At 38.2% G+C, this 19,160-nt stretch overlaps 2 protein-coding genes across 3 annotated transcripts in view; both read left to right on the forward strand.

The window, feature by feature from the left end:
* Positions 1-15,799, forward strand: part of LOC107672942 (desmoplakin-like) — a 32,603-nt gene extending 16,804 nt beyond the window's left edge. The window contains exons 9-20 of the mRNA XM_016466322.1: positions 325-502; positions 1,185-1,371; positions 2,766-2,941; positions 4,179-4,351; positions 5,322-5,460; positions 6,401-6,594; positions 6,677-6,839; positions 6,955-7,038; positions 8,149-8,256; positions 8,365-8,463; positions 9,508-11,334; positions 12,046-15,799. Of these exons, the coding sequence (XP_016321808.1) occupies positions 325-502; positions 1,185-1,371; positions 2,766-2,941; positions 4,179-4,351; positions 5,322-5,460; positions 6,401-6,594; positions 6,677-6,839; positions 6,955-7,038; positions 8,149-8,256; positions 8,365-8,463; positions 9,508-11,334; positions 12,046-15,300 (6,583 nt within the window). The 3' untranslated portion in view covers positions 15,301-15,799. The remainder of the gene's footprint in view (positions 1-324; positions 503-1,184; positions 1,372-2,765; positions 2,942-4,178; positions 4,352-5,321; positions 5,461-6,400; positions 6,595-6,676; positions 6,840-6,954; positions 7,039-8,148; positions 8,257-8,364; positions 8,464-9,507; positions 11,335-12,045) is intronic.
* Positions 15,800-17,121: 1,322 nt separating this feature from the next.
* The window catches only part of tbc1d7 (TBC1 domain family, member 7), a 12,470-nt gene continuing 10,431 nt past the window's right edge, over positions 17,122-19,160 (forward strand). The window contains exons 1-3 of one of the 2 annotated variants that reach the window (XM_016466326.1): positions 17,122-17,260; positions 17,330-17,381; positions 18,773-18,884. In XM_016466326.1, coding sequence (XP_016321812.1) covers positions 18,773-18,884 — 112 coding nt within the window. In that variant the 5' untranslated portion in view covers positions 17,122-17,260; positions 17,330-17,381. Of the gene's footprint in view, positions 17,382-18,772; positions 18,885-19,160 lie in introns of both variants that reach the window. The other variant, XM_016466327.1, reaches the window with a different exon arrangement.

The following is a 19,160-nucleotide window of genomic DNA, read 5'->3' on the forward strand; positions in this document are numbered from 1 at the left end:
CATTTATTTGATCCAAAATACAGCAAAAGCAGTAAAATTGTGAAATATTTTTACTATTTAAAATAACTGTTTCTATGTGAATATGTGTTAAACTGTAATTTATTCCTGAGTTCAAAGCTGAATTTTCAGCATCATTACTCCAGTCTTCAGTGTCACACGATCTTCAGAAATCAGTATAATATGCTGATTTGCTGCTCAAGAAACATTTCTGAAATACATCACAGAAATACATTACAGCTTAACAGATATTCACATAGAAAACACAAAATCTCACTGTTCAAAAACTTTTGACTGGTAGTGTATTTTTGAACATGTTGCACAAAGACATTATTTAGTTGCTTTTTTTACTGTTTATCTGTGTTTGTCTGACGGCAGGAACTCTCAGTATTATGAGGCCATTCTAACCGTCTGGAATCAGCTGTACATCAACGTCAAGAGTATGATCTCATGGCAGTACTGTCTGCTGGACATCAACCGCATCAATTCACTCACCATCAACATGGTAGTGTAAACATTTTGAAATATTATTATAATTTAAAACAGCTGTTTTCTATGTGAATACCTGTTAAACTGTCATTTATTTCTGTGATCAAAGCTGTATTTCCAGCATCATTACGCCAGTCTTCAGTGTCACATGATCTTCAGAAATCATTCTAATATGCTGATTTGCTGCTCAAGAAACATTTCTGATTATTATCAATGTTGAAAACAGTTGTGCCGCACAATATTTTGTGGAAACTGTGATGCATTTTATTTTTCAGGATTCACAGATGAATAGAAAGTTCAAAAGAACAGCATTGTCACATTATAAATGTCTTTACTGTCACTTTTGTTACATACAAAATGTGACCCTGGAGCACAAAAGCAGTCTTAAGTCGCTGGGGTATATTTGTAGCAATCAATATATTGCTCCCTCAGATTCCAGATTTTCAAATAGTTGTATCTCAGCAAAATATTGTCCTATCCTAACAAACCATACATCAATGCTTATTTATTAAAATATTAATAAAAGCTTATTTATTCAGCTTTCAGATGATTTTTTTTAAATAACAATTTTGAAAAATTGACCCTTATGACTGGTTTTGTGCTCCAGGGTCACAAATGTGCATTATCAAAGCAACTAACCAACAAAATGATCAAAACGGCAAAAAAAAAAAATGCGTTTTGTCTTTGTTTATACGCAGCTTTCCAAAATGGGTCCGGAGGAGTACAGCAGCATCATCCGAAGTCTGGAGATGCACTTCCAGGAGTTCAAGAAACACTCGCAGGGTTCAGAGCTGTTCGGGGCCGAAGACCACAAACACATCGAGAGCCAGTATACAGGAGCCCAGCAGCGCTACAGCAAACTGGTGGTGGATCTGCCTGCGTACGGTCAGTCTGCACTATTTCTGTCTCGTTTCCCAGTACTAATATTAAACATCTTAAATCAAGATGCATCTACTTGAGAAGGAAAATGACTTACTAAGTCTTGTTTTCTGAAAAGAGTTTCAAAATTGAGAATTTAGGGGTCTCAAGACATTAAGATATTAAGATATTAATATAATTTTTTTAATAAACAAGTTTTTTTGTTGTTGTTTTAAGCATAAATATTGCAAAAATATATAGATTTTTAAAATATGGATTTATTTATACTTACATTACTAATTCAAGTTTGGAATAATTATGATTTTTATTATCTTATCTTATAATTTCCTTAAAACAAGACAAATTACTGATAAGCAAAACTGTGCAAGTAAGATATTAAGACTTGTTTTCACAAAATATATCTTGAATTAGGTTTTTTTTTTGTTGTTGTTGGTTAAAGTATAAATGTAGAAACATTTAGTGAGGTTTATGCTATAAAGAAAAAAATCCAGATTTTTTTCCCTTAAAGCAAATATTAATATCTTGTGCATTTTTTTTTATTTTTAATTTTTTTGCAATTCTCAAGTACATTTATATTTATATATTTCTGGAAAATCCTGAAAATAATAAAATATTTTTTATTAAAATGAATAAAATAGATAGATGGATGGATATACAGACATATAGATAGATAGATAGATGGATGGATGGATGGATGGATGGATGGATGGACGGAAGGAGGGACGGATGGATGGATAGATAGATGGATAAATGGATAGACAGACAGACAGATAGATAGAAAGACAGACAGACAGACAGATAGAAGGACGGACGGATGGATGGATGGATGGATGGAAGGATGGATGGATGGATGGATGGATGGATGGATAGATAGATAGATAGATGGATGGATGGATGGACAGACGGACAGACAAATTTTATGGAAGTTAATGGGGACCATGAACTGAATTTTGTTTTTTGGGTGAACTGTCCCTTTAAGTGCAGTTAATGCCACACTATGTAGAATATTTAAAGCTGCAGTCCGTAACTTTTGGCGCTCTAGCGGTTAATAAACAGAACTGCGTGCGTCTTGCGGAAGAACATTGTAGCCGGAGCTACTTCTCTCTGTTTTTGTCTATGGCAAATCACGCAGGTGCTGGGCTAGTCCTCAGCGGTACCTACCCGAACCAGTCTAAATAGTCAGAATATAAACACTTATTATAGGTGTACCGTAGTGACTCAGGACAAGCCAAAAACACGGTTTGGAAAATGGATTCATGGTGTACTCGCTTATATACATTTAGTAAACTTTGAACACAAAAAAGTTACAGACTGCAGCTTTAAATATTTGTAATGGCAAACAAGTGAGAAACTATGAAGATCCGCTGCGTAACATCCTGAATGTGTTGTGTTTATCGTAGCCGCTCGAGGAGAGGGATCCGAATACTCGGCGGCCGTGAGCGTCAAACTGCTGAACGAGCTCAACGCGCTGCGACTGAAGCTGGACGGCGCAGAGTCGTCTCTCGTCACGTTCCTGTACATCGCGTTAGGAGAGGACGCGCCGGAGGAGTGCGGACGCCACATCGCCAGCACACAGGTGACCAACGCAAGAGTCTGCTGTCCTGACATTTCATCCTACCCGTCAGATTCTCCTACCAGGGTTTACTGCGCATGCGCACATCAATATTGCGTCATTTTTCTCACGCTGAACAACGATAATTACTGTATTTGCATTACTGTAAGGGGTAGGTGTAGACATTATTAAAACACAATCTAATAGGTAGAAAAATGTATTTATTGTTGGTTTCCTGCCGTAGCTGTATCCTTTCAGCCACAACTATGAATAAGTTCAAGTTCAAGTTGAGCTTTATTGTCATTCCGCTACATGTGGGGACATACAGTGGAACGAAATGTCGTGCCTCACAGGACCACGGTGTTACATAAATACAGACATACAACAATGAAGTAAAACAGTATAAACCTATACACAACTAACCTACGGACAGATTTTGACTCTAAATATACTATATACAGAGTTCTGCCATGAAACTCTAGATGGCGCAGTCCGATAGGTCTAACTCAATCTGACCTAATGACATCATTATCACATGGCACAGTTGATTGGTTCTCTCCTGTATCGGTAGCCAATGAGCTCGCTGCTCAACATTCAAATATATGATTCGTGCTTGCAGTAGCAGTTGCAGCTTGCTTCAGAAACCCTCCACCTTCCCCAGCTCCACCTGTATAGATCTGCTACGAGGTGATTCATGTATGCTATATGGGGGTTATTTCATGTATGTTATATTTGCAGCAGCAGTATTTCTTACATGCTCACAGCAGCAGCATGTTGTGGGTGTATTGGAAGTAGCAAGTCTCGGTACTTGCTCTGCCGCAGCAGCAGCGTAGCGGATCTATTCCGCCAAGACCAAATACATTAACATTGTCATGTACATTATCATGCCAAACCCTCCGAGAGTTGTCATGACAGAAATATAGTTACCAATACATAAACTAAAAAATACAAATGCTTCACATAAATACTGTAAATGTGCAAAGAGAAACATTGTAAGTCAAGCAGCTGGTTGGGGAACAGTGCAAGATGATAACACATAATTACTGTATTTGCATTACTGTAAGGGGTTACAAGTTTAGGGTTGGGGTAGACATTAATAAACCATAATTTGACAGGTAGCATTTTTCGTTGTCGAACTGTACTACCTACTGTTTTAATGGGAGGTAGCAAAATCTCACAGGGTAGCACAAATCGACAGAACAGCGGCTCAGAAACACTGATCTCCGAGAGTTAGGGTTTAACACCGAGCACTTGTGTGCAGGTCTTTCAGAAGGACTTGCAGACGCTGAAGTTTCAGAGCCTGAGGGACAGCGTTCAGACCGAACTCAAAGACGCCACGGACAGCGATAAAGCTAGATACCTGCGCGCACAGCTGGACCTCATTAACCAGAGACTAGTTCACCTGGAGAACTACACTACTGCACACCTGCAGAGGTACTCAATACACAAATATAAAAGCTGGATTTCATTGTAATGATACAATACTGTTCAAAAGTTTGGGGTCGGTAATATTCTTAATGCAGAAGTCTCTTATGTGTGCCAAGGTTGCATTTATTTGACCAGAAATACAGTAAGAACAGTAATATTGTGAAATATTATAACATAATTATAATTACAATTTCAAATAAGTTTTCTATTTGCATGTATTTATATTTATTATATAATTGCAATTTAAAAAAACGTTTATATTTGAAATCAATTTTTAGTATAATTATAACTAGGGTTGCAAAGGTGTGGAAAATTTCCGGTAAATTTCCGGAAGCTTTCCCAAAATCCCTTGAATATTCCAAAAAATCCTGGAAAGTTTCCAACATTTCTGGAATATTTCAGAAATTTACAGGAAATTTTCCACCTTTTTGCAACCCTAATTATAACTATATATTATAATTACAATTTCAAATAACTGTTTTCTATTTTATTTATTTATTATAATATAATTACAATTTCAAATTAACTACTTTAGCTAATACAGTATATAATTATATATTATAATTTTAAATAACTTAGTTTTTTATTTATTATTATTATTAGATTTATATTTTATAATATTATAATTACAATTTAAAATGACTTCTATTTGAATATATTTTATATATTATAATTATATAATGTATTATTAGTATGTTATAATTATTACAATTACAAATATAATTACTACAATCTGTTTTCTTTTTGAATATATTTTCATATATATTATAATGAAATTACAATTTAAAATGTTCTATTGTTTTCTGTTGGAATATATTTTTATATTATTATTATTATTATTAAAATTTAAAACAACTCTTATGAACTGTTATGAACATTATGAATGTAATTGTATTGGATGCATCAGATAAAATATCAGCTGCTGTGAAATACACCTATTAAATATTAAAATTCACAGCCGTTCTCTGTGTTTCAGGTTGAATTCACTGAAGTCTCTGCTGAAAGATCTGCTGAAAGCTGAAGATGTGGTGAAGGTTTATGAAGCTCGGCTGACAGAGAAAGAGACGGCTTCGCTAGACCCGGACGAGGTGCAGAAATACCATCAAGTGCTTCAGGTAATTATGTTTAGATATTTCTGAAAAACAAGGCAAAAAAATACTAAAAATATTTAAAATATGTTTAAAATAAAAATATTTAAATGATTTATTATTTCATGATTTTTAAATGAATTAAGATTAGGGTTGGGTATCGTAAGAAATTTTCCGGTTCCGATTCCGGTTCCATTTAAATGAACTATTATTATTTTTTCACTATTTACTTTCATTGAATATAGTGTTGCTGTAAGCTAGTAAGTAATGTTGAGTAATGCTAGTCCATCAATCACATGTGCTTCAAAGTTGATGTTTTGTACACTATCAATAACATTTTGCTTTTCAAGCAGGAATAAGTCCCTTGTTCAAATAGTCCCTTGAGGGCTAAGACACTTGTTCATTTCCCTAAATGAATGAAATATTAACTGTTATAACCATGTATACACACACTCCATTAAAGCCCCTATTTTACAAATAATAATGCAGTCAGGAGATGGTGTGATGCAATGAGTGGCTTCCACATGTTTAAACATTTAAAATGCATGAAAATAAATATTTTCCATCATGCACAGTTATCAAAGACACAAGTGCGCGTGCAGTCGTGGAAAACGATGTGTTTGGCAGTTAAAGACGCGGCGCGTCTGTGAAGAGCGCGTCATGGGAAACGATGTGCTCAGTAATTAAAGAGGCAGGGCGGCGTTTCTGTTATTTGGTTTGTGACACCCTTTACGGGAAACGCAGCGCTTCGTCACGCCGTCGCACCAGAACCGTTTTCGGAACCGAAACTTGGAAATTGCTCACGGTTCTGGAACTTTTAAAAAAACGGAGGGTCTCGGTTCCCAACCCTAATTAAGATTATAAAATTTTCATTTTTTAAAAGGAAAAATGAAGAAAACCCGAACGAGTCTTTAAGTGCAGTTAACTCTACAATACGACTTAACCTGTACTTTTTCTCCAAACCCAGAGTATGCGCAGTGATTTGGAGCAGAAGCAGGATTTGCTGAATTCACTGCTGGTCGATTTGAATAAGATCCAACAGTATAATGAACAGACGGATCAGGGCCGTTACAGGTGCATCATCAACCTCTCCCAGTACGCTGAGCACGTCAACCAGCTGTCAGACCGCTGGAAACGCATCCAGATACAGATCAACAACAGGTCAGACGCTCCTTCCCCAACAGAACGGCTGGCTTTCCGGCTGTAGGCCTGAATGAACTGACTAACGAGGGTGTTTTCTCAGGCTGGAGGATCTGGACGCTTACCTGCCGCATCTGCAGCGATACCTGCAGTCCAGTTCTCGTCTCAGCGGCTGGATCGACGAAACCCAGCGACAGATCGATTCTCAGCAGGCCGTCAAGACCGACGACATCACAGTTTACACACAACTCCTCAACCAACAGAAAGTGAGCCTGGAAAACATGTATTTGAGCAGGGTCGCCTAAAGGAATCCACACAGCCATTTGTTATTTAACTGAAGTTTAAGTAGACTTTTGTAATGCTGTTTTCTAATGTGTGCAGGCGTTAAACTCTGATATAAAGGTGAAGAGAGAGCTGTTGGAGACGGTGCAGAAAGACGGCGAAACCTGCATAAATGCCATCAAGGTATTCAACCTACAGTTTCCTTTAATGTGCTGTTAGGAGATTTAGTGTAAGTCCCAACCAATGATGACGTATATAGTAATTAAAACACCAAACAATCATAATTTGAGTCGTTTCTGTCTCTGAAACGACTTTTCAGCTTATGTAACCTAGGCCATGCCTAATTAACACTTTACAATAAGGTTTAATTTGTTTATGTTAGATAACATAAACAAACAATGAAAAATACTTGTAAAACATTTATTAATTTTAGTTAATGTTAACTTTAACATTTACTACATAATACATTATTAAAATCAAAAGGTGTCTTTTAATATTATTATTATTCAATTGACCTAACAATGAGAAATTGTGTTTTTATTAACTAATGTTAACCAGGGTTATTATAGTTAACTAAAACTGACAATAAAATTTAAATAATTAACCAAAAAAATTGTTACCTGAAATAAAATTTTATATATATATTTATTTATTTAAAAAAAAAAAATTCAGATGGTTGCAACATTTTTCATTTTAGTTGTTAAACTTGATGTACTAAAATAACTAAAACTGAAATAAAAATGAATAAAAACTATATGGACATATATAAAAGCTAATAAAAATGACAAAAAAACACAACAAAATTACTAAAACTTGAACTAAAATTAAAATAAAAATGTAAAATGTAAACAAAAACTGATTCAGATATTAACAAAAAAATATAATAGTATCTCAGGGTTTCTAAAATAACACTAACATTAACCTAGATTTTTTTAAATACTGTAACAAATATATTGCTCATTGTTTGGCGATATTAGTTAATGCATTATTGTAAAGTGTTAAGATAAATATTACAAAACATCACTGTAAAATGTAAACTACAGTACATTATCGCCCAGCTGTGATCTGAACTGCGATTATAAGAGAAATAAAAAACAATTTAAAAGACAATTTAATATTTATAATATTTTTATGCTTTATAATCGCATCACGACTTTCTGTAAAGCTGCTTTGAAGCCATGTGAAAACACACATGCTATACAAACACACATGTAGTCATTGTTTTAGGCTACTGCTGTAGTTTGCAGACTTACTAATATCTAATTTCAGATAATCTGAACTGTGTCTCTGTAGAACTATGAGCTTGAGTTGGCAGTTTACAGTGCTGGACTGGAAACTTTGCTTAACATCCCCATCAAGAGGACTGTGCTGCAGTCACCATCGTCCTACATTTCAGAAGAGGTACACCTACAAACACACACTTTCCCAGTCAACACACAAGCATTGCTGTTACTGCAGTGTTGTTTTATTATAACATTAATTGTTTTCACACTTGTCTTTGTCCGGCAGGTCTCTTCTCTAAATGCACACTACTTAGAACTGCTCACCCGTTCAAGCGATTACTACAAACTTCTAATGGCTTCCCAGAAGAACATGGAAGAACTGAAGGTATATAAAGACACTTCGGTTTTGGCCGAGTGATGAAATCAAGAATTTTTTTTTTTTACAGTGAAATATTAAAATATGAATATCTTATTTTGTTTAATATTATTATTAATATTTATTTTGTTATAATCATATTCAGTGCTGGGCAGTAGCTGATTACATGTAATCTGGTAATCAGTTTACAAAAATTAAGTACTTGTAATTAGATTACATTAGATTTTAAAATACTTGTAATCAGACTATAGTTACTTTTTTGATTACATATTATAACAAATTAAATACATAATCGTTTTTACTAAGTGTTTCATTTTGATTTTGTTGTTTATTTTAATTTTATATTTTATGATTTAATTAATTATTAGCTTTTCATTAAACTTAAAAACCCCCTGCAGTTCCTTTATGAACCCCACTTTAAGAAACTTTGACTTAATATAATGTTTAATGCACTTCATGTTGTTAATAACAATGAATGGGAAATGCTTTCTTTTATATATTTTATGTATTTTCTATGCATTTTTATATTTATATGGTACAATATTATCCTATTTAAAAATTGATAAACGAGTTAAGTCATAAGTAATCTAAAAGTAATCAAAAAGTAGTCTGACAAAAAAGTATTATATTACTTAAAATGTGTAATGTAATAGATTACATTAGTAATTACAGTTTTTGTCATGTAATTTGGAATCAGTAACAGATTGAAATTGGTAAGTAATCTACCCAGAATTGGTCGTATTAATCTATATTTCACAAAGTTTTCATCCATATTGTGCAGCTGAGCATTTTAAAACTGAATTTTAAATCACAAAATCGCAATTACATTTTCCGCCCAAATCATGCAGCCCTACCTAAACCTTCTTCAGTAAATGCAAAAGCCTTAAAATGACCAAGTCTTTAAATGGTTTTAGGACTCAGACAAGTCAACAGACATTTTGGCCAAATGTCAGTGTATGGTTTCATGATGCTAGTTTTTATTCTCAAGGGACTTATCTGCTAAATATATAGTTATGAAGCACAAAATAATGTATTTTAAAATGTTTTCTGCAGATCCGGAATACCAGGATTGAGCTTCTCGAGGAGGAACTTCAGCAGCTGCGAGATGCTATTAAGGATCACAATGCAACGAATGCCTCTTTGCAGGAAGCTCTTCTGAAATACCAGCAGGAGCTGAATGAATCGCAGACACACCTGCTATCTCTGGAAGAGGTGAAGAGGACTGAGACTTTGAAGTGCATGGCCACACAAGATAGCCTGGACTCTTCTACCAACCGCCTTCAAGAGTTTACGGATGAAGTACGTCACCTCAAACTCCAGTTGGACGAAATGGAGAGGAAAAAGAAAGTCGTGGTAGAGCGCTACACATTTTTGCAGGAAGAACATGATGAAACTATGCGCAAGAAACTCAAGGAACTGGAGCAGGCCAGCTGGGCAAAGATGGAGCTGGAAAAGACAGTGTCTGACAGGACCCGAGAGCTGGAGCGTCTGCGAAGGGAGTTGGAAGACGAGGCTCGGCGTGTCAAGGAGGCGCAGGCGGAGCTGGCAAAGGTAAGGCAGGAGCACAACATAGAGACACGAGAGGTGAAACAAACCTACGAGTCTCAAATCCTCGTTACTCAGACCAGCATGCAGAAGCTTTCGCAGCAGAAGGAAAGTGATGCTGCTTCCATGAGTCTGGAGTTTGAAAGATTAGAGGGAGAATCTAGGGAGTTAAAGGAGAAGCTGCAAAGGCTTCGTATCACCCTCGGCCAGGAGGAAGCCCAGAGGAAGCACCTGGAAGAGGAGGTCCAGAGACTTAGTGCTGTAAGTACAGAGGAAGGCCGAAAGAGGCATGAGCTGGAATCTCAAGTCCAGTTGTTGTCTAGCCAGAAACGTGAAGCAGACAACAAAACGAGGGAGGTACAGGAGAGCTCCAGTCGGGCACTGCAAGAAAAGAGTAGTGAGATCAATCGTCTCACACGCTGTCTTGAGGAGGAGCGACGTTTGAAAAGATCTTTAGAGGCCGAGATCAGGCAACTGGAGGGGGAATTGGTCGACCTCAAAACTAAGAACGAAAACTGTAATGTGGAGTTGGTGCAACTACGTTCTTCCCACCAGGAGTTGAGCCTCATCCGGGTGGAGCTGGAGGCCCATGCTCTTGAGAAGGGCCGGTCTGAACAGACTATTACGCGCCTTCAAACCCGCATTCAAGAGGTCCAGGAGGAGCTGAAGCGACTGGAAAGTGAGTTGGAGAAGCAGCGGCAAGTGGTGGAAGAGGAGGCCAGCAAGCGCAGAAGAACGGAGGCGCAACTTGAAAAGAGTAGCCAGGCCATGCGGGAGTACACCACTACAATCACCACGCTGCGTAAGAGCCAGGAAGAGACCAATTTTGAGGCCAAGCATGTGGATGAAGAATGCAAGCAACTGAAGGAGGCCCTAGACCGTGCCTTGAAGGAGCACAAAGTGTCTTCTCAGAGCCTGGCTGCCTTGAAAGCAGAGATGAACACTTTGAAACTACAGCTGACACAGGAACAGGGGCGCGTCCAAGACTCCAACCAGCACTACGAGGCCCTTCATCGCAGACTGGAGGAGAAAACTTGTGCATTAAACATAAGCACTGCTGAAACTGAGCGTCTGCAAAGGCTGAACGAAACTCTGACTAAAGATCGCCTCCGCCTGGAGGAGGAGTTGCGCTCTGTGCGTCTAGAACATGAGGAACTGCTCAAAAACAAAAAGCGTGGAGATCGCGAACTGATTGAGCAAATTGCAGTTTTGCAGAAACAGCTTGAGTCCAGCCAGCGTGCCAGTGCAGAGCATGACAGGCTTATGCGACAGCTCTCACGAGAGAGAGAAAAACTGCAAGTGGAGATAGAAAATGTACAAAAACAAGCCAGAGAGGTACTAGGATAACTAGAAACTAGAGTTCTCAAGTTAAAATGCGTAGATTTAGCCAGCTGCATGTATCTCTCTCTCACGCTGCATGCTGTAAATTGTTACTGTCTTGACATGCAAAATATGTCCCCATAAAAATCTGCCATATTTTTGCATGTCTTAATGTGCATGTTTGACCTATTTCCACACCACACCCTGCAGATTTGCATCTTACACGCCTCTGTAGTTTGTCCTTTGCAAGCTTCCATGCTGCGTGCTTGTTTTGCACAACAGCATCCATTGCATACATGATCAACCACATTCAAGACATATCAATCTAACCTCTATTGTTCGTGGCATCCTCTGTGATTTTGATACTTTAGAACAGGCATAGCAAACCCTGCACCTGGTGGGCTACTATGCTGAGGTTTAGCTCCAACCCTAATCAAACACACCGATCCAGCTAATCAAGGTGTTCAGGATTACTTGAAAATAACAGGAAAGTGTGTTGGAGTGGGGATGGAACTAAAATCTGCTGGAAGGAAGTCCCTCCAGGAGCAGCGTTGGCTATAGCCATGTAATTAGCTTGAAAACCAATCAGTTATTTTTTGTAATCGTCAATGAATGATAAATCATTGTCATACAATAACAAATCATTGTCCTATCTGAAAAATCATATACAGAATGATCACCTTAAATGATAAAACATTAATATTTTCTTTGGTCTTTTTGTTGCAGACTTCCTCTGTGATCCAAACATCCCAATATCAGTGCAACAGCCTGCAGCAAGAGCGGGATGACCTCCTCAAGAAAATGGCTGCAATGGAACAGGATATGATGCGCTTGAAAAAGCTGGAAGACGAGCTATCCCGTATCAAACTCTCACTGGAATCGGAACTGCGACTAAAATCACAGCTGCAGGAGGACAATGAGAGGATCAAGAAGGATTTTACCCAATGGAAGACAAAATGCGCGACTCATGAAGAGCAGATTCGAAAGCACAACTCAGAGCGCTCCGGCCAGGAGAGCCAATTTAATTCTGTCAAGGCCGAGATGGAGAGGCTGAGGATGCAACTGAAGGAGTCCGAAGAACGCTACAGGCTGCTCTTGCAGAACTTGGAACGAGAGAGGGCAGAGATGCAGTCGCTTCGAGACTTGCAGCAGAATGAGTTGCTGAGACTGCAGTGGAAACCAGATGGTGCTACCAAATACACTCAGACAGACCTAACGGACGCCTCCTCGCTGGTCTTCGAAGGTGTCCGCAAGAAGGTCACAGCGCAGCAGCTGCATGACTGTGGTGTGATTGACAAGGTGACACTTGAGCAGTTGATGAATGGCCAGCAGACTGTCGAGGACGTATCTGTCGACATCAGGCTCAATCTTAAAGGCACAGGAGCCATTGCGGGGCTGGCAGAAGGACCTAAAGGCAAAATGACCTTCACCGAGGCTAAAAAACAAAAATTGATTTCAGACGAGAGTGGAAACATGTTGCTGGAGGCTCAAGCTGCCACAGGGTACATCATAGATCCCAGAGCAAATGTGAGGATGACTGTTGAGGAGGCTTGTCTGAATGGACTTGTGGATGAAGCAGACAAGAAGCAGCTGTTGACTGCAGAGTCCGCCTGCATTGGGTTCAGGGATCCCAAAACTGGTAAACTCTTGCCAGTAAGCCAAGCCATGAAGAAAGGAATAGTTAACCGAGAAACAGCTCTGCGTCTCCTGCAGGCACAAGAGGCGGCGGGAGGCATCCTTGATCCCATCCTTAGTGTCTATCTTTCCAAAGATACTGCCATGGACCGTGATCTTGTTGATGAGGATCTTTATCAAGCTCTAAATGCCAGACCTGATTGCTATATCGATCCCGACACTGGTCTACGTGCCAGCTACGTTACCCTCAAGAAGCGATGCAAGGCTGACCTCAGTACTAGCTTGCTTCTGCTTCCAGCTCCAGAGAAACCCATGACTGTACAGGGACTGCGCCATGAAGTTAGCGTGTCAGATCTGGTGGATGCGAAATTGCTGCAACCTTCGGATGTATATCATCTGAGAGAGGGCAAGATTACCAGCCAAGATATTGAACACAGGCTTCGGGCTTATCTCCGAGGGTCAACCTGCATTTCTGGGATTTATGACGAGGCCAACGACTGCGCCTTGCCCATCTACCAGGCCATGAAGGAAGGGCTTCTGCGACCAGGCACTACCTTGGAGCTTCTGGAAGCCCAGGCAGCCTCAGGCTTCATTATTGATCCCATCCACAATGAGTACTACACAGTCGAGGAGGCCTGTAAGAAAGGACTGGTGGGTGTGGAGTTCAAAGACAAGCTTCTGTCTGCAGAGAGAGCGGTAACTGGGTACAAAGACCCAGGCACCAACAAGATGATCTCCCTTTTCGAAGCCATCGAACGTGGTCTCATAGAGAAAGGTCATGGCATTCGCCTGCTGGAGGCTCAGATTGCAAGTGGTGGCATCATTGACCCTAAACACAGTCACCGAATTGATGTTGATGTGGCGTACCAAAGGAGCTACTTTGATGAAGAGATGAACCAGATTTTGAAAGATGAAGGAGATGACACAAAAGGTTTCTTCGACCCAAACACAGAGGACAATCTGACCTACCTGCAGCTAAAAAGCCGTTGCATTCCAGATAAGAAGACGGGACTAGTGCTTCTGCCCCTTTATGATAAGAAAAAGATGCAGCAGAAGAACTCCTCAAGGAAGAGACGAGTATTGATTGTTGATCCTGAAAGTAATAAAGAGATGACGGTGCGTGAAGCCTACGAGAAGAAATTCATAGACTACGAAACCTTTTTAGAATTGTCTCAGCAAGAGTGCGAGTGGGAAGAAACAGTCATCACTGCCCCAGATGGCTCGACCAGTACAGCTATAATGGACATGCAAACAGGCATTCAGTATGACTTGAAAGAACTGCTAGCTAAGGGAGTGATTGACCAAGATGTCCTTGATAAGTATCGCTCAGGAAATCTCACCCTTACAGAGCTTGCAGATATGATCACCAACAAGACAAAGACCCTCAGCAAACCGCTCAGCTCCTCTGTCGCCTCATCATCTTTCACATCCCAGACATCAATGAAAAGCCAGATAATTAAAACTGAAACTGTTAAAACAGTCGAGAGTATCTCCACTCAAGAAACCATTCAAGATCCATCCTCAACAAACACCGCCAAGCATATTTCCAGCATGTCAATCAAACTGACCCCATTAGTGGAAACGATTGAGGAACAGAATCCAGTTGGAGCAGTTTTTGACACCGAGAAGCTGGAGAAGATCAGCATATGTGACGCTTTGAAGCGAGGAATCATTGATTCCATCACAGCGCAACGACTCCTGGAGGCTCAGGCTTGCACCGGAGGGATTGTGAGCCCTGAAAACGGTCGCCGTATTTCTATTCAAGAAGCAACCCGACTTGGTGTCCTTGATGACGAAATGGCCAACAGGATAAAACCTGCCCAGAAAGCGTATATTGGTTTCGAAGACGTGAAAACCAAGCGTAAGATGTCAGCCGCCGAGGCCGTCAAGGAAAAATGGCTGCCGTACGAAGCTGGCCAGCGCTTCCTCGAATTCCAGTATTTAACCGGCGGGCTGTTCGACCCAGAGCTTGGATGCAGACGTTCGCTCGAGGAGGCTTTGCAGCTCGGCTGGCTGGACATGAGAGCGGCTCAGAGGCTCCAGGATACGCGCCACCACCCCAAGACCCTCACCTGCCCCAAGTCCAAGCTGAGGATATCCTACAAGGAGGCTCTGGAAGGTTGCATGACCGAGGAGAACACGGGTGTATGCATGCTTCCCGCCTCCACGGTTTCATCCCGTGGCATCAGCAGCCCTTACAACCTCTCGAATCCAGGATCTGCCTCGGGCTCTCGAAGCGGATCCCGTAGGGGTAGTGTAGACTACAGCTTATCCCCCTCTTCGTCTTCCAGATACAGCAGCTTTAGCTACAGCAGAACCTCTTTCAGCTCCAGATCGCTCTCTTAAACAATCATTTTGTACTGTGCAATGTTATATAACACAATTATCCATCAAAGTATTTTAAGATAACAATATGAGAAGATCAGTAACATTTATTATTGGAAATGTGGATTGTGTTCTAAACGAATCAGCATTTTTTTAACCTCCTTGTTTGGAAAACTAATGAACAACCAGTAGCGTTTAGTGTTCCTTAAATCTATATCGAATGTATTAATACAAAAAAAAAATACACTTTTAATTTTGCCTGCTTATTCACATTATGGGGGTTTATCTGCTTTTGAATTGTATTAAACAGATGAAAGTTGTTTATAACACTAGATTTTAGGTAAAGATGTAACTTTCCTGATTTGTTTTTACACTAATACTGTTGAATTGCTGTAGTTTTTCCTGAAAGTTTCAGTGCCTTCACTTTACCTTTGTACTAGCCTGAATTACTTTGTGAAGTTGATCTCTAACACTGTGTCTGACATTTTTCTTACGGTTTTATTGCTCAAATAAAGAACGACCTCATTAAATGTATGACTCGTATGAAGAATCATTATTTGTTTGATTTTATGTATAAAATTTTATATTTAGGTGTTAAAGCAGAGTTATTTCATGCCTAAAACAATCTAATCTAATAATATTTACTTTTGAACTTTGAACATTAATACTTGTAATTCCATTCAGTTTTATTAGTGATTACAACCAAATATTTAAATGCACATTAAAGCAGAAATAAGGATCCTGTATTATGAAGATGTGAAGCTATTTCACGAGTACTAACATCATATATTATTATTATTATTAAAGACAACAAATGATAACAAAAAGTGTTTACTAGCACCCTGACTGACCTCTGCTAACCAGCTCCAAGCTAACAAAAGACTGTTTACAAAACAGCAGATAATTAACCCTATTCAAGATCCTCTCACAACCACTCAGTAGTTATTTAACTGGTGTTACTTACCATTTTTGAAATGCTGCAGTTGCCAATATTAATTGAAATATTGGCTAGTTTGATCATTTCAAATAATGAATCAAAGTAAAGGGCGTTCAGATTTAACATTACTGTCTGAGCTCTATAAATAAGCTGACATCAACGATGTTTGTACTTTGCATTGAAAAATAATGTAGTTATTAATTATGTCAACAACAAAAAAGTAGAACCAGTTAATATGAAGATCTAAAAATATTTTCCTAGCCTGCAGACTTCTAACAAAATCATTGAAAACTCAAGGATAAGTTGTTTTATTGTGTATGGATGCGTGTGAGGTCATATAACATCAATCACGTACTGCTATGGTTGTATTCACGTAGCAAAAAATAACCATGTGACTTTAAAAAGGGCGATCTGAATGCATTGGTCAATTAGGTTAGTTTACCCGGAAGAGATGTATTTTAAAAATAGCATAACTATGTAGCTACATATAACATGTAGGTCTCACAAATGTTTGAGCAGTCATTAATTTAATTCAGATTTTGAATGCATTATGCGGGTTAAGAAAGCAAATGTATTTGTCCAATCTTGTTGGAGCGGACATAGATTTATTATGTATTTTATTTATTTATTTTTATTATTGAACTTTCAAAATTACAAAATTCAACAGCAAGTTCTTCACACATTTCTCATATTTACTTTTACACATTGTAAGTACAAATTCAGACAATTTTAATAAAATGAAAAATAATAAAAAAAATAAAATAAAATAAAAGGGCATCACAAGCATATTTTAAATTCATTTAGCAGAGAAACAGTTCTTTGGGCTTTATGATGATTTTTTTAAGACTTTATATATTCTAAATAAGCTTTAAAGGCTGTCTTTTATTATGTCTATGGGAGCTGAACCACGCGTGCGCCTGCTGCTGGACTCGCGCAGAAGTACAACAACACGAGGACGTGAATCACTTCCGGGGTCACTGCAGGACTGCAGACAGCCGCGTTTACAGACGAACACATCTGCAGTCTTTCATTTAAGAATTAAAGGTAATAATTCCGCATTTATGTATTGAATATGAATTGCAGTCAGCTGTTTGATTGATAAATAGTTTGAAGAGTCTCTCGGCTGAGGAAAACCGCGGAGGCCCGCTGAGATCTGCGCTCTGAGGTAAATAAACGGTCATTTTTTAAATATTCAAAACATTGTTTATGATGAACACAGCAGGTATATCTTCCATAAACTTAAACTGTTGTAACTTGTATTTTGTGAGAATGTTACGATTTAGAATAATCTAACTTATTAGGGAAGTGTTCAATTCTAATGTATTATTATTTATTATAACTGTAACGGAAATACAATAATATTATATCATGGTAACGTATTCTCTGAAGGAAGGAAAGGTACCATGAAAATACCATGGTATATGAATATGTCAATCAATAGTGTGCAGTTAACTAACTTGATACCTTTGTTGTTTTTAAATAAACTGTGACACTGATCTGATCTAACAGTATTGAGGTGTTATTTAATACAGTCATATGGTAAAGTAGGGCTGTGCGATATTGAAGAGATATGCGATAACTCATTAAATAATGCGATACGATAATGCTTAAAGTGCCACATGCTCAGATGAAACAGTTTTACTCAGCTGTTGCCGAGTCAGTTCTGTGCAGTGTTGCCAACTAGTTTTCAGGGGAAGTTGCTAAAGGAAGGTTGATTTGTTGCTAAATGACGTTGTGATGTCATTGCGCGATGACGTCACTACGTAATCACGACGCAAAATAGTGTCAAATCTCAGCAAAAACACATATTTTATATACAGTGTTAATTCAGATTTGTTCGTAGCAATGTAACTGCATAATATAATATTAAAATAAAAAATAACTATTTTTAAATACATTGAATTATCGAAAACACACATTTATGAACGATTACAATAAAACATTTTTATTATTAGCTAGTAAACAAGTAAAACTACACATTCTGAACAATTATACTTTAAAGCAGTGTATTAGTAGTCAGTGTGCTACACTCTAAGAAAAGTCTGTAAAAAATAGTGCACAATCTACTGTTAATATGAAGGAATTTTCTGTATTGATTTTTCCACAGGTTTTTTTTTTACCTGCATTTTTAATTACGCATTGTATTTTGTGTGTTCGGGCTACAGTGTTACAACGGATAATGGATAATGTCCTGGAAAGTTACTAGCACCTTTTCCATTTTTCTACATATTTTTCTTACAGTGTACTAACTCATCAACAATCACAGGTACAAGCTACTAACAAAGTGTCTCATAAATGAACAATAAAAGTATTCAATTATTAAATTATTATTACTGTTAAATTAAACTATTGCAAATAGCAGCTAACTTAATTCCTGTGATGTGTGTACTGCTAGGCATCTTTGGTTTCCTCTTTTTGTCTTTTGTTCATGGCCTCAAGTATTGCAGGCTGTAGCGATATGCATATTGCGATATTTCGATAATTTCGATATATTGCACAGCCCTATGGTAAAGTGTCATCAGCAGTATGGGTAAATCATGGTGTTTTCTGTTGCAGATGGCTGATGATCCTCAGAGAAACTTCCGCTCGGCGTATTATGAGAAAGTGGGTTTCAGAGGAGTGGAGGAGAAGAAATCGCTGGAGATCCTGCTGAAGGACAATCCGCTGGGTAAGAGCCGTCACAGAGGTTTATTCAGGTGTTCAAATATTCCTTCTACAGACTCACCGTTGTTCGTTTTCAAATGTATTTATATATTTATTCACTTATTAATAAAAATCACAGGTATTGTATTAATTTTTTATTATTTTATATTAGGGCTGCACGATTAATCGAATGTGATTGTCATGCGCATTTTGATAGTAATGCTGGTTCTGTAATCAGCAGAAAATCATCATCACGTGCTTTCAGATGGAGCAGAATTTACTACACATAGCCGTAGTTCAC

The sequence above is a fragment of the Sinocyclocheilus anshuiensis genome, unplaced genomic scaffold (genome assembly GCF_001515605.1).
Source record: "Sinocyclocheilus anshuiensis isolate Anshui unplaced genomic scaffold, SAMN03320099.WGS_v1.1 scaffold540, whole genome shotgun sequence".
Classification (NCBI taxonomy): Eukaryota; Metazoa; Chordata; class Actinopteri; order Cypriniformes; family Cyprinidae; genus Sinocyclocheilus; species Sinocyclocheilus anshuiensis.